The sequence below is a fragment of the Phyllostomus hastatus genome, unplaced genomic scaffold (assembly GCF_019186645.2).
Source record: "Phyllostomus hastatus isolate PE091 unplaced genomic scaffold, TTU_PhHast_1.1 phas_scaffold_55, whole genome shotgun sequence".
In the NCBI taxonomy this organism is placed as follows: Eukaryota; Metazoa; Chordata; class Mammalia; order Chiroptera; family Phyllostomidae; genus Phyllostomus; species Phyllostomus hastatus.
In genome coordinates this window covers 2,818,152-2,833,253 of record NW_025334035.1, presented here as the reverse complement: position 1 = coordinate 2,833,253, position 15,102 = coordinate 2,818,152, and the positions used below count along the sequence as shown (strand labels likewise).

The window sequence follows — 15,102 nt, the reverse complement described above, 5'->3', positions numbered from 1 at the left end:
ATGGTATAGCGAATCAGAAGAGTAATGGGTAGGTACAAAATAGACAGGGGAGGTTAAGAATAGCATAAGAAATGGAGAAGCCGAAGAACTTATAAGTATGATCCATGGTGTGAACAAAGGGAGGGGGGCAATGCCAGTGGAAGGGAGGGTGCAGGATGAAGGGGAATAAAGGGGAGAAAAAGATGGGACAACTGTAATAGCATAATCAATAAAATATTTTAAAAAAACAACTCATAATTAGTCCATGAGGTGGATTACTTTATCACTGCTTTATTAATAAGGAAAATAAAGATCAGAGGGGTTACATAGTTTGCTCGAGTCCTGAAACCAATACATCATATGGGGATTCAAACCCATGTCTGTGCTCCCTCCATACTAGATTTCCTCCTAATTAAATTAAAGGTTTCTATGAATTCCCCTGGGACACTGCCCACATGACACTGAAATGCTCGCTTAAATGGCCCCAGGTGACTGGTGTTCTAAATAGCCATGGGCAGGGTTCCTCAAGGATGGCACTAGTGACACTTGAGATCAGGTAATTTTTTGTTTGGGAGGGGTGTAGGGCTGTATATTTTAAGATATTTAAAACATCCCTGGACTTTAGATAGTCAACATTTTCTTCAAGTTGTGACAACCAAAATGTCTCTGGACATTGCCAAATGTCCCCAGGAGGCAAAACCATCCCATTGTGAACCACTGATCCCTTCTATGCATTTCACAAGCTACTCCCACTGAGGAAAGATATGAGGTCGAAATTCTCCTTGCCTTACATGGTTCTCTCAGTAGCTTTCTTATCTGATGACTCATGGAAATTCAGATGCAATCTGCCAGTAGTTCAAAATATAAGAAATATTTAAGGACCGAGTTTGCCCAGAGGCAGGGCCTAATTACCAAATTAGTTGGCAGCTTAAACGATGACCTCTCTTCAGAGTTCTATTTAGATTCCCCCATTCTCAAATAAGCTGTGCCCAATTACATACAAAGTCCTGGTTCAAGACAAAACCACTTCCCCTATAATCAACTGACCTTTCATAGTAGATGCTTTCTTTGAATTCCCAGCAACCCATGTCACCTAAATGCTCGGTCCCAGTACTCAGTCTTATCCTAGTCCCCAAACCTACTGTTCTCCTGTCCCTTGGCCTTTCATTTCCTGATACTACTAGTAGTCACTCCTGTTTCTCTGGGGAAACTCCTCCTGTGGCTCTTGTCTCCTCCTGGCCTTCAGCTATCTCGTCATTTCTATTATTTTTTTGGTTTCTTCTCAATTAGTGGTTCATTCTAATTAGTATTTTTGCATATGTATAAACATATTTTTATAAGGATGGAAAAAAAAAGAATGTGTAAAACACCTACCTAAGGGGAAGAATTCATCCCAGAGAAAGATTTAATCACATTAAAGTACTTAAGATTTTTACTGGTCACTGGACTCGGTAGTCAATATTTAAAGGGCTCCTTTTACGGAGAATTTAGTTTTGGGTGTTGCCAAAGTTATTTATAATGATTTAGTAACAATAGAAGTTGCCTAAAACACTGTCAAGTAATTATATGCTGGGGACCATACTCCAATGTAGTTCTGAGGCAGAAAAAAGGTTATTTTATGTCCAAGAACTTTTCCACCTGACTACACTTACATGTTTTCCATCCACTAGGACTCTTGTAATGTTTTCCTTTTTTCAAGTGGTTTTCAATAATAAGAATCCTCTATAGTGCAATAAGATGTGATCTCCACCAGGCTTTTCCTACATTCATTAGGTTGTGCAACCTGTTAGAATAAGTCCTGTGTGAAGACCCTCTCACATTCCCCAAGTTCCTGTCCAGGATGAAGTTTCTGATGTTTAAGAAAGTCTGTGTGCCCACTGAAGGCCTTTCCACAGTTACTGCATTCAAAGGGTTTCTCTCCAGTATGAATTCTCTGGTGACTAACAAGATGTGAGTTCTGACTGAAGGCTTTTCCACATTCAGGGCATTCATAAGGTTTCTCTCCAGTGTGAACACGATGGTGTTTAATAAGATCTGAGCTTCCCCTAAAAGGTTTCCCACATTTAGTGCATACATAAGGTTTTTCACCACTGTGAATTCTGTGATGTCTCATAAGGTCTGAGCTCTGACTGAAGGTTTTTCCACATTCTTTACATTCATATGGTTTCTCTCTGGCATAAGTGACTTGATGTGTGATGAGGTCTGAGCTGTTCCGGAAAGTTCTATCACACTGATTTCCTGGACAAGCATTTTCTTCATAGTGAATTCTCTGCTCTCCTTTAAACAACTCATCCTTGCTGAATGTTTTCTCACCTTCAAGTTTCTCTCCAGTATGAAGTCTTTGATGTTTGAGAAAAGCTGTGTGCCAGATGAAGGATTTTCCACATTCCTTACATTCATAGGGTTTCTCCCCACTGTGGATCCTCTGATGTTGAATGAGGAGTGAACGCTGCCAAAAGGCTTTCCCACATTCTTTGCACTGATAGGGCTTCTCTCCAGTGTGAATTTTCTGATGTGTAACAAGGTGAGACCTCTGGCTAAAGGCTTTCCCACATTCACTACATTCATACGGTTTCTCTCCAGTATGAATTATCCAGTGCCGAATTAGATCTGAACTTCCCCGGAAAGTTTTACCACACTCAGTACATTCATATGGTTTTTCTTCCCTATGTATTCTCTGTTGTTTGATAAGGTCCAACTCAGAAGTACAGGCTTTTTCACATTCAAGTTCCTTTCCAGTATGCAGTCTCTGATGTTTAAGAAAAGCTGTGCGCCCACTGAAGGATTTCCCACATTTACGACATTCATGAGGTTTCTCTCCACTGTGGAGTCTCTGGTGTTCAGTAAGGCATGAACGCTGTTGGAAGGCCTTTTCACATTCATTACACTTGAAGGGTTTCTCTCCAGTATGAATTCGCTGATGTGTGACAAGGTGTGAACTCTGGCTGAAGGCTTGTCCACATTCATTACATTCATAGGGTTTCTCTCCTGTGTGAATTCTGTGATGTATTATAAGATCTGAGCTTTGATTGAAGGCCTTCCCACATTCATTACATATATAAGGCTTCCCTCCGCTATGAATTCTCTGGTGTAGGACAAGGTTTGAGCTTCCCTTGAAGGCCTTCCCACACTCTTTACATTCATAGGGATTCTCACCGCTGTGAGTTCTCTTATGTCTAACCAGATTAGAGCTCTGATTGAAGTCCTTCCCACATTCATGACATATATAAGGCTTCTTTCCTGTATGAATTCTCTGATGTATAATAAGATTTGAACTTTGATTAAAGTCTTTTCCACATTCGTTACATACATATGGTTTCTTTCCTGAATGAGTTCTCTGATGTATAACCAGGCTTGAGCCCCGATTAAAAGTTTTTCCGCATTCCTTACATTCATAGATTTTCTTGATATTATCAGTTTTCTGATGTTCAGTTAGTTCTGACTTCTGTTTGAAGCTCTGGCCACAGACATCATACCTGTGGGATCTTTCTCCAGCAGAAAGTATTTTTCCTCCTTCATTGTATCTGTGGCCCCTCTCTTCTGAAATGGCTTTCTTGGGGATGAGGTCCACTTCCATGATGGCTCTCTCTTGGGAAGGAGGCTGCCTCACTGCATCCTCTGAGGGGCTTACCCAATGCAGCACTAACCTGTCCTTGGGATCACTGGTTTTGACTAACCCACATTCCTGGGAGGTTTGTCTTTGGTGTACTCCCAGTACAGCCCTCGCTAAATCTTTTTCTTCAGAAATTTTCCTCTTTGCCTTCCAGTTCTTCATCTTATTCCTGGTCTCAGAATCTGAAATGATAAGCAGTAGGCCATTCTATAATTCCTAAAATACAAAAATCACCTCTCCCTATGTTGGGAAGTTTAAGAAGGAGGAACAAAGAAACTAGAGGAGAACTCTTCCTCACTGGGGCTGAGGTTCAGACCTTTTTAGAGAGACTGCGGCATCACAGGAACACATACCCTACCGGCAGAGAAGACATGTGTCAGGCGCAGGCTGGAGCTGGTGTGTGGGAGTGGTCTGTGGGGTGGTAGGAAAATTCATGGGAGGAGGCGGGTGGTCTGGAGCTGGCTCCAGGATGTGGCCTTTTTGATGGGGTAGAAACTTGGCGGATCCTGTGTGTAATAAAAGCACACCAGCACCAGGAAGAGTTTTCTTCTTTTTCAGTGGCCTTGAATTGTCCCTCCAGCATCCTCTGTTGACAAAAATCTAAATCTTGTACCAGCTGGCAAAGGAGGAATGGTTGAGATTCAGAAGCAAAGCAAGGCAAAGAAGGGTAGATTTGGAGTTGAGAGGCAATAAATTAATAACTGGCACCCTACCCTTTCCTCCCAATAATAACAGTTAAACAATTCTGAAACTATGCCTCAGAATAAAAATGTTTGCCTGTCATTTTAATAGGAACCAATTCTCCCTTTCTCAGACCTGGCATTTTTCTTTCTGGTATTCTGGTAGAATTGCCTCCCTTTTGTATGGCAACTTTGTATCCTCCTGTGACTGGAAGCAGATGAGCTATTAAGTAATAGTAAGATGAGCTTACTATTTTTACGTGTCTGTATCCTCAAATTCCTGACGTTTCCCCCACAAAAACACATTTCTGAGCTCCTTGAGTGAGCCATTTCACCTTGGCCCTAGTGCTATAAACTCTCTAGTCATTAATCTTTTTGCAATGAATAAGAGGTAACACAACACAATGATTCAGAACACAGACTCCTAATGGACTACAGGGCCAACTGCCTGGATTTGAATCCTGGCTCCCTCACTTACTCACTGTGTGATCTCAGGCAAGTCACTGCAGCCCTCTGTCCCTCAGTTTCCTCACTCTAAAATGGAGAGAGTAATAGCATTTACCTCACAGTTGTTATGAGAATAAATATATGTAAAACATTTAGAACGGTGCTTGGCATATAGAAAGCACTATATTAGTGGCATCTGCTGTTATTATTACTATTAATGTTGACCCTTTAAGCCCAAGAACTATCAGTGAGTAGAATGTCCCTAGCATAAACCTCCACATCCAGGCTGGATTTCATTTAAATAAGTCAAATAAAATACTGGAAAGAACTGGCTTTATCATAATTTTCTCCTAAAGTGTTTTTTTGTTTGTTTGTTTGTTTGATATATATTGTTCAAAAGTCAGAAACATGCTAAAAGATGGTAAAGGTACTTCTCAAAAGCCACTGAAAACAATGAAAAGAATGACAAATGAGGTGAACTCCATCTTTAAAAAGAGGGCCACATACAGACATCTCCCAAAGGTTCATATTTCTGAATGGCACATTCAGTGACCTTCTGATCAGAGTGAAGACATCTAGAGCACGGCAGGAGGGGAGTCATGGAGAAAGCAAGGACTGTCTCTGTAGACATCTAGTCTGACACATCAGAGCGGGAAGAGGCAGTGCTAAAGTGGGGAGCCATGCTGGCAGGTCATTTCTATTCCCTCTGCCTAGTTCTAGCTACGGAACACTGACAGAGGTTAGGCAAGGTGAAGAAGGAGTAGACAGTGTGACTTTCAAATTGTATAATGAAAAGCCTGTGATCTAAAGGGCTTTCCCTTGTGCCCATGTTGATCTCCTGGAAACCAAAAACTGAAGGGAGATATGACTGTAGATTAGATGAGAAGGTGTTTGTGGCAGCAAATCTGCATGAAGGTCCTAAAGTGCCCTTGCTCTGTTCCCTCTGCCTCTTCCCATGGTAATCTTTAATGGAGAGTCTGATTCATTCACTGCTCAGTCGTAATCATTAAGGTAACTGTGTGGGAAGTGTGCTTGAAAATAGGTGGTGGTGATTGTTTTAAGAAAGAAAGGAACGTGAATAACAGAGGGATTAGGAGCATACCTCCGAGAAGAATACCAAAGGAATTGATATGAAACATCAGAGTTCTCCATTATCTCAAAGAAGAGATATAAGGCTTTAAAATAGATTATAGGTTATAAAATAATAAAAAATGAGAATTTGAAAGAGTTGAGAAAAGAAATGCAAGAGAAAACTAGATGTATTATGTAGATGAAATTCACCTAAGAAACAACAAAATAATCAGTACAGGGTTATGATGAGACCTGGAGAAATCATACTGAATGAAATGAATATAAATATGATTATAGAGAAGACCAGTAGCAATAGAAAGATATTCAAATACATAAAATTAGTATTACTGAAGAAAAGAACAAAATAAGAACATTCAAACATGTAACAGGAAAATATTGCTGAAAAGAAGACTTGAATCTATTGGAAGGGTGTGTTGTAGCCCATAAAAAGTTGATATGTAACAGTCAACACCAAGATATCTCCTGATGAAATAACTACATTTCAGGAACAAATGAGCCAATGGGCATGTAGGCAAAAAAACAAGTAATGTGTGAGATAATTTCAGGTTGACTTTACACTTCTCCACAGTTACACTTAATGCCAGACAGAACACAGTTGGCCCTCCACACTCTAGCATTCTACAATTGTGGATTCAACCACTACTGTTGAAAATCTTTTTTTAAAAAGTTACATAGTTGCCCTGGCTGGTGTCAATTGACTCAGTGGATTGAGCATGGGCTGGGAACCAAAGGGTCACCGCCGCAGTGGGCCAGGTCTCCAGTGCCAGGTCCCCAGCGGGGGCCATGTGAGAGGCAACCACACATTGATGTTTCTCTCCCTCCCTTCCCCTCTCTTTAAAAATAAATAAATACAATCTTTAAAAAAGTTACATTGTTGCTGACATGTACTTCATAGTTAGGCCTATGATGATTGCTTCTATACTGAACATGTACATACTTTTTTTCTTGTCATTCCCTAAACAATATAGCATAAATAACTACATATCATTTACATTAGGTATTAGGTATTGTAAGTAACCTAGAGATGATGTAAAGTAGATGGGAGGATGTGTGTAAGTATATGCAAATACGACACTATTTTATATAAGGGATTGAGCACGTGTGGATTCTGGAATCCACAGGGGTCCTGGAACCAATCCATATCCCGATACCCAAGGATGACTGTATAGTAATGCCTAAAAAAGTTATGAAGAGAAAAAATGTGCTCCAAAAAAGTTTGTACCCAGCAACATGCACTTTCATGTTAAATGCATAGGAAAACATTATCAGGTAGGTAAAAAAAAATTCATGGAGTTTGACACCCATCGAGCATCCTTTTTGGAAAGGACTGCTTGCCTGGAATATAGCCAATGAAGAAATAAGTTAAACATTAAGGAATTGAGAAGACAATGTAAAAAAATCGATGGTGAGCACTGAATCATTTTAATTGCAGAACTGAGATTAAATAACTGGAAACTGTTTTTGTAGAATAGGAAGTGAATGATTTAAACCATGACAGTGTTAAAATAATTATATTATAAAAATTGCACTGTGAGGAGGAGAGGTGGTGGGAATGAGTATAAATTGTAATGCTTTGCCTATCTTTCATGACAGGAAATCAACAGATACCATTAGAGTGACTCAGACTCTTAATGGACTTCATAATCATTTTTTCATAATTTTAGAGAAGGAATCTCTTAAAATTACAAATACTTTTTCCATAACATTTTTGTTGATTATAAAAATACTGCATGTTTACAGGAAAACAAAAAACAGAGAAAATAATAAGCACCTATAATGCCTTGATCCTGCCATCCAAAGACAGACACTGCCAATGTTCTGTTATATACAAAAGTGGGATCGTATTATACAGTCCCATTTTGTCTTCTTCAGCCTACTTTTGGTACTGGAGCTGGACCCTGAAACATTTCTCCTGTTCTCTGGCTTAGTCAGCAGAGGGCACTGAAGGACCACTGTGAGCCACACACAGAGAAAGGGATTTCTCTTCCTGATACTAGTAAGCTATTTTGTTTTTTGCCGGGGAGGGGAGGGCAGCAGATCAACAGATGGGAGGCTTAATAGCTTGTGGTGAACCAGCTCTGGCCCACTCATGCCCTCCAATGAGTTTTCCACCACCCAGCAGGCGGACTAGACCCTACAGTGAATTTCTCTGCATTAGGCAGGCCACTCTTACAGACCAGCTCTGGCCTATGCCCTTTGAAAAGACTCTTCACCACCATCAGGCTATGTGTCCCTCTGGCAGCCACAACCTCTTCAAAAACATCTGAATCTCAGCTTTGAGCTATGGAGTCCCCTCCTAAATTCTTGGTTTCCTCCTTGTTTATTTTCCCTTAATTCAAGGTAAGGCTGCTTCCTGCATCATCTATTTCTGTACTCTTTAGAGTCCTCTTGTAACCCTTTAAGTAGTTAACCACCTTTTACTATGTAAACATTCTTTATATAAAATGTCCCTTGTTTGAATAACTGGTATAGTTTTTTGTCTCCTGACTGGATCCTGGCTGATAATGAATACACAGTATAATTTCATCTTAGATCTAGAACAAAGTGAAGATGATACAAGCAAAGTAGTAAGGGAGCTAGAAAGAGGAAACAATACATTATTTGCAAATAGTGAGAAAAGCACTCTTCTATAAGAATCATTAGAATCAAACTTTGCCACAGGCATGGGAATGGTAAAGTACCTAGTCCTTTGTCCTACACAGCTCTCTCCTCAGAGACTGGTGGCCACACTACTAAAATTTTTCATCCACTTCCACCAGAAGTAGTTTAAGGAACTCTTTCCCTCAGAGGATGTCTGAAGTAGGAGGGAACAGCATCTGAAACATAAGCTTGATCAGTGATGAGTCCTCCTCTATAGTCCAATATAGCGGAACTCAAGAGTTTCTGGGAAAAGGGCCTCAGTGTTCATGTCACTTACTGATTTGTTTGCCTAACATACACTAACTGAGCACCCACTGTGTTCCAGACATCGTACTAGGTATTGGGAATACAAAAGTGAACATCACTTTTGAAGACCATCAGATGTGGTCTTTGCCCTCAAGGAACTTACAGTTTAATGGAAGGGAGACATATGTGTAAACAGGTAACAAGATAGTGTGATCAGTGACCAACAAGGTAAGCACTGTCTACTGTGGGTCAGCCTAGAATCAACAGAACATGGTAATGCATGTGGGGAAAGAAAGAAGTCAAGAATGGCCTTTCAGTTTTCTGACTTGAGAAATGAGTGGGATGTGGTGCTATTTATGAAGACAGAGGGCACAGGAGGAAGAGTGGTTTTCAAAGATGGGGGGAATAGGTCTGAGATTTGAAGATGAGTGGAATTTTGGTTAACTATTGGTCTAACAGGACTAATAAGACAGAGAGAGAGAAAGCACAGGGCAAGTCAAGAATCTGTGATTTCTAATGTCATAGGTCAGGCTAGCTATCCTTTACCAAAGAGCTGAAGGATCTTGCCTCCAAGGGTCAAAGCCATTGGGAATCCTTAATCCTCTAATTCCACTGAGATCTTAAAAACATTTGTTTTTTTTTTTCAACTGAACAAGAAGTTAGAGTGTATGGATTCTATGTTGAGGATGGAGCCCTTACCCAGTAAGACCAGCTCTGCCTCTTCCTTGCAAAGATTCCAACTGAGTGCAGATCTGGTGCCCAGCATCCTTTTGTGATTCATTCACAGCTGCATCCTGCAGCATCTTGAATTCTGAAATAGAAGTTCCTGCTCAAAAACTGCCCAATGGAGAGCCAGTAGCAAATACGCCATACCCTCTCTTCTCTTTTAAAATCTACTACTTCCTGTATTACCCTTGGTCTCAGTAGCTCATCTTGCCTCTCCCTCTAAAAATGTGAGAGACCAAGATCTAAGACAGTGGTGGAGTAGGTGGATGTTACACTCACCCCCTCCCAGGACCAAACTGGAATTACAGTTAAAACATAGAACCATCAACCTGAATAACCCAAAGACAAGCTGAATAGAAGTCTCATAACCAAGGATTTACAGAAGAAGCCACATCAACATTGATAGGAAGTGGGGGAGAGATGTGAAATGGGCTGGCCCCACTCCCATGGGCTGCAGCTGATATCTGGAGGGATACCTCAGCTGCAAAGGTTCCCCTTGAGGAGCATGGGGTCTCAACCCCAGGCTGGGATTCCCAGCCCAGGGCACCAGAGCCAGAAGAGGAGGCTATGTAACATCTGACTGTGAAAATCAGTAGGGATTCTGTCTGCCAGGGAGAGACAGGAGTCTGCTAGGGCACAGGAGCTCTTTTAAAGGGCCAATGCACAAATATCTCAATCGCAGCCACTCTGGGCTCTGGTGGAGGGAGAGAAGAGTGGACTAGAGTCGCTTGAAGAGGGACTGGGGATTGTGGATCTGGGAAGAGGGCTGAAGGGACAGCTGCCAGGATTCCTGTGCTGAGTTCCTCTCCCACACTGCAGATGCCACCTTTCTTGGTAGGAGCATTATCCTCCTTCTGGCATCAGCCTGTGGGAATGCAATAGCCCCACCCTCTGGACTCCCTGTCACCCATCTTTCAGAGCCCAAACCCAGCTGAGGATTCAGTTGTCTGGGAAGGGGTGTAGAGGTCCAGGCAGACTCAGGGGGTGTTGGTGACTGGGGTGAGGACCACTCCTCCCTCCTTCCCCTAAACCTGACTAGCACTCCCCGACATGGGAGATCCACTAACTCTACCCTCCTGGACTCCTGGTGGCCCTGCTCTGCTGAGCTTGGGCTCTCTGAAACATCTGGGACAGACTAAGCTGTGTGTCTCAAGGACAGGGGCTATCTTTCTCTTGCACTCCCCACTGGTACAAAGCCCTCTCTTCACACAGCCAAATCTTGGTCTACTTGGGCCTGATAAATTCCGCTTGCCTAAGTCTGATGATTTCCTGACACCATGGCCCACCACAAAGGTCTGCAGAAACCCAGCAGGGGGAAGCTAGACTTGGTATACACTGGGACTTTTGCTGAGTGGCCTCAGACCCAGCACTAGCACTGAGATTGAACCTCTATCAATCTGGTGAACACCATGTGCTCACTGAAAACCTTTCTCATGCAACTTGTGTACTGCCAGAGACTCTTTCAGTGAATGAACCTATAAGGCAGCCAGCAGGCGGAGGCAGATCTTTGGGTGCCTTGGGCCTTTTGCTGACCTGCCCCCAGACTCAGTGGAAGCCTGCCTTGGTGCATAGCTCGGTCCTTCCTGTGAACATGCGGGCTCAGCAGAGGCAGCCACAAACTGTGGATCACTTTGTAGATCCAAACAGGGTGCCCAGAGCCAGTCACAGGCTCTAAGGGATAACTGTTCTGTGCCTCTCTCCTGGCATCTGGTGACAATCCTTGTCTTTCCTGCTTTGTAGATGCATCACTCCAATCTTTGACTCAATCTTCACATGCCACTCTCCCTCTGTCTCTTCCTTCACATGGCCATGTTCTTATAAGAACACCAGTCACATTGAATTAGGGGCCAATTCTATACCAATATGACCTCACCTTACCAAGAGATAGTTGCAACAACCCTATTTCCAAATAAGATCACTTTCTAAGGTACTGTAGATTAGGACCTTACGTATCTTTTTGGGGGGACATAATTCAACCCATAACAATAGCTCAACTCTATGATTCACCTAAAAGCAAACCTATGCTCTGGAATCCTCCCTAATTTCTCCACATACTAGGCTTCTCTCCATTCCATCCCTTTGCCCATGACTCTCTTACTCATGATGCCCTCCCTATTTGCCTCTATCTACATCCGGAATCAAGAACTCAAATGGCTGCAAGGGGCCAGGCAGTTAATCAGGAGTGCAGCAAACTAGGTGATAAATGACAACTGATACATGTTTTCCGTGTCAGGGAAAGACAATGGATCAGTGGGGACAAGAAATCTGGAAATTTTAGACCAAGTCGAAAGGAATGACTTGCTACTCAACTCCTACTAACAATGAAGCAGGAGACAGCATAGGAAGAACTCTGAGACTGCAATACTGTCATTGACCAGCATTTATCACCCTGGTTGCCAGGAAACACCTTTTACCAATTAGGTAAAATAAATAGTAGACTGAGGCAAGGAGGAGGAAGGACACAAGTCTCACATGCTAAGTCAGCAGTCCTAAGTCTGGTCTGATAATATCACCAGGTGTTCTAATATCACAAGAAACACTATATTAGCAAGAAAGAGCCCATAATTTGAGTTTGGTTAATTGCCTACCTCTGGTCACTATCTGTTTTACAAGGGAATCCCTGATGCTTACAGAAAGTGCCCACAAATAACTTCGGAAATTGCCCCAAAATTTAATTAACTGCCTCCTGTCACATATTTTACAACAGGATGACCAAATGGAGTCTGGAGCAAGATAAGAATTCGGGCGGACAGACCCCCATTCATCCCTAAATTTGGGTAGTCACATTCCCCCAGGAAAGCTGGTGTCACATTTACCCATAAATCAATATGTAACTTTTTACCCTCCTATCCCACCAACTATATAAGTCCTGAGAACAAAGGTCTCTGTCTGTCTGTCTTTGTCTATCTGTCTGTCTGTCTGTCTCTCTCTCTCTCGGGCTCAGGGTGTTCTTGGCTCTCGGGCCACAGGGCCTCTGGCCACCCGGCCTCAGGCTGCCCAGGGGCTTGCCACTCTGGTCTCCAGCCTCTCTTGTTTTTCTCACCCTGTTTTGCTCTGAAACTTTGCCTTTCACCCCCTACTCTACCCAGTCCTGTTCTCTTCCATGGAAGCGAGCCACTAATAAACTGATTACATACTACTAGATTTGCTGATATGTAATTCTTTACATGCGTCAGCAAGAAGAACCAGGTCTCTCCCGTCAATAACAGCACCATGTAGGCACGTGGGCCCTGTTTGGCTACATCTTCTGATTTTCTAAGAGGTACTGAAAATCTAGATTTTTGTGTGAGTGGATGTCAAAGAAATTTCCTGATATAAAAGTTTGGCCACTAATTCAAATAAAACAAATACCATGAACTATGAAAATATATCTACAGTTGGATCTGGCCAGGAGCCATCATTTTTCAACCTCTGACTTACACAAATACTGCCCACTGTTGCAGGCCCACCTCAAGTCAGTACCTTCTAACCATTTCAATCCTTTTTTAAAAATTGATTTTAGAGAGAGGAACAGAGAGAGAGAGAAACATCAATGTGAGAGAGAACCATCCATTGGTTGCCTCCTCTATGCACCGACCAGGGATCAAACCTGCAACCTAGGTATATGCCCTGACCGGGAATTGAACCAGCAACCTTTTGGTGTACAGGATGACACTCCAAACAACTGAGCCATCTGGCCAGGGCACCATTTCAATCCTTTTTAATTCATACTCATGTGCACACATTAGGTGATGCTAAACAAAGACAGAGTCCCTGCCTAGAGTGGGGGCCTGTACCACACACGGACACACACCTGAAACAAGGAGATAAGAGTTTATGAACTTAGCACTAGCTCAATACGCTTAAAAAAGATGAGAAACTTAAAAATGGAGGTAGGTGAAGGCTTCCCAAAGAAAATGACTTTTGAAGTTACTCCTAAAAGGATATACAGACCTTTACAAAGAAGAGACCAGCCTTAAATCAGTCCCCTCCTTTGAACTCCAACACTGCTAATAGCTTAGATCAAATATTAGAACACGTCTGAAGCATACACTTCATTCTTGTAGTTCAGCTTAGTCTCCCCAGCAGGGCTGTCAGTTACTCTCGGAGCTTAGAAACCAGATCTCGTCCATTGTTAAAAACTACAAAGGAGCCTGCCACAGCGAGGGGAAAGGAATAGAGTCAATTTACGACTGAGGATTGTTTCTGGGTTTGGGGGAGGTGCAGTGTGCGAAATGCACAGGAGAAAACTGGAAAACACTAGAGCGGGGTGGGGGTGGGAGTGGGGGGAGGCAGTGAGATGCGGGGAAGGCTGTGGGCGGGCCACACCGAGACCCAGAAGAGGGCCAAGGGTCAGAAAGCCCAGGCCCAGGCCCCACGCACCCATGTCCCGGAGGCCCCAGCCTCTCCCACTTCAAGAAAAGAGGGGTGGGTTCATCTCCTGCCTCGGAAGATCTGCTGCCCACCCAGCTTTCCGGAGGGCCCCAGGCGCCAGGGCTACCAGTTCTGCGAACGCAGCGGGGTCTCACCTCCAGGCCACCCCCCGCCTCCCGCTCCACTGGGGCCCCCCTGCACGGCCGCCATCGCGCATCCCGTTCTAACTCGGGCGCGGAGCCAACATCTTGGACACCAGGATTGGGTGGCTACTTCTGGTGTGCTCCCTAAGGAGGCGGTGGCGCTACCCCCGCACCCCCCTTTCGACCCCTGCTGTGCCCACCAACCCGCGTGTGCTCCCACAGGCTCAGGTATCTTCTCTGCACAAACTCCGCCGGCTTGGTCCTACGCTGGGTGTCGCGTGAGTCGACTCCCAGAGGGTCCTGTGCCACGCAGGTTGGTGCACCCGGGGGCGCCAGCGCCAGGTGCGCTTGGTTACCACCGAGATGTAGAGTCCTCCGGAGGTCCTAGACTTGCCTACGGCCGGGTTTCAGTCCGGTCTGTATGGGTGAACGACCCCATCAAATAATTTTACATTTTTGTTCTGCCTTTTAAATGTTTTTCTGCCCCCCGCCCCCCGCATGCTATTGTTGTCGCAGAGAGAAACAAAAATAGGGTAAGTTCAGAGGTCAGAAAGTCAGACAATAGCTGACCCACCACTAATGAGCTGTGTGGCCTGAGTCCCATTGGATGGATCATCCTCTTCCTCACTGATTTTAAATGGCGTCTTTATCATTAACTAAATTTACATATGTATTTAAAGTGTTTTTCTGTTCACTTGTCTATTTGTCTCTTCTTCGATAATAAACTATTCTAACTGTGAGCTTTTAAATATGTTTTAAAATCTTGTAGGGCTAGCCCTCTATCCATTTGCTCTTCTTTTTTTTTTTCCAGGAAAGTTATAACCATGAATGTTTTCATGTATTTCTTATTTTACTTTGAAATAACAAAATTAAGCGGTTTTTTTTTTAGCTTTAGTTTTGTTGTAAGAACCAAGATCTGCTTAAACAAGAAGAAGGAAAATGGAATTGCAGGGAAAGACAGTAGCTACATTTTTGTTGAGAAATATGAAGTCATGTTAACAGTGGGTTTTTTGGGGGGGTGCTTTTTAGTCTTATTTTGAACAAAGAACTCTTTTTTTCTGACCCTTTATGGGCTTAACTTGCTGCCCCTTTCAGAAGCGTGAATTCATTATGAGATTAATTTGTTCTACAAATATGTGTGGAGTGCCCACTCCAGTCATTGTTGATGCAATGAATGTTCAGC

The 15,102-nt window shown here is 43.1% G+C and overlaps 1 protein-coding gene across 4 annotated transcripts; it reads right to left on the bottom strand.

Annotated features, from left to right (window-relative positions):
• Nucleotides 1-258: 258 nt before the first annotated feature.
• On the bottom strand, nt 259-14,308 carry ZNF594 (zinc finger protein 594). 4 transcript variants are annotated; one of them, XM_045824443.1, is made up of 3 exons: nt 14,124-14,308; nt 9,397-9,508; nt 259-3,774 (listed from the first exon to the last, which is right to left on the bottom strand). In XM_045824443.1, the coding sequence occupies exons 2-3, from the start codon at nt 9,476-9,478 to the stop codon at nt 1,766-1,768; spliced, it is 2,091 nt and encodes a 696-aa protein (XP_045680399.1). In that variant the 5' UTR covers nt 9,479-9,508; nt 14,124-14,308; the 3' UTR covers nt 259-1,765. The 4 variants fall into 4 exon arrangements, with proteins under 4 accessions (XP_045680399.1, XP_045680400.1, XP_045680402.1 ...); XM_045824444.1 differs by lacking the exon at nt 14,124-14,308 and adding an exon at nt 13,357-13,468; XM_045824446.1 differs by lacking the exon at nt 9,397-9,508 and having other exon boundaries at nt 14,120-14,308.
• Between the last annotated feature and the right edge of the window lie 794 nt (nt 14,309-15,102).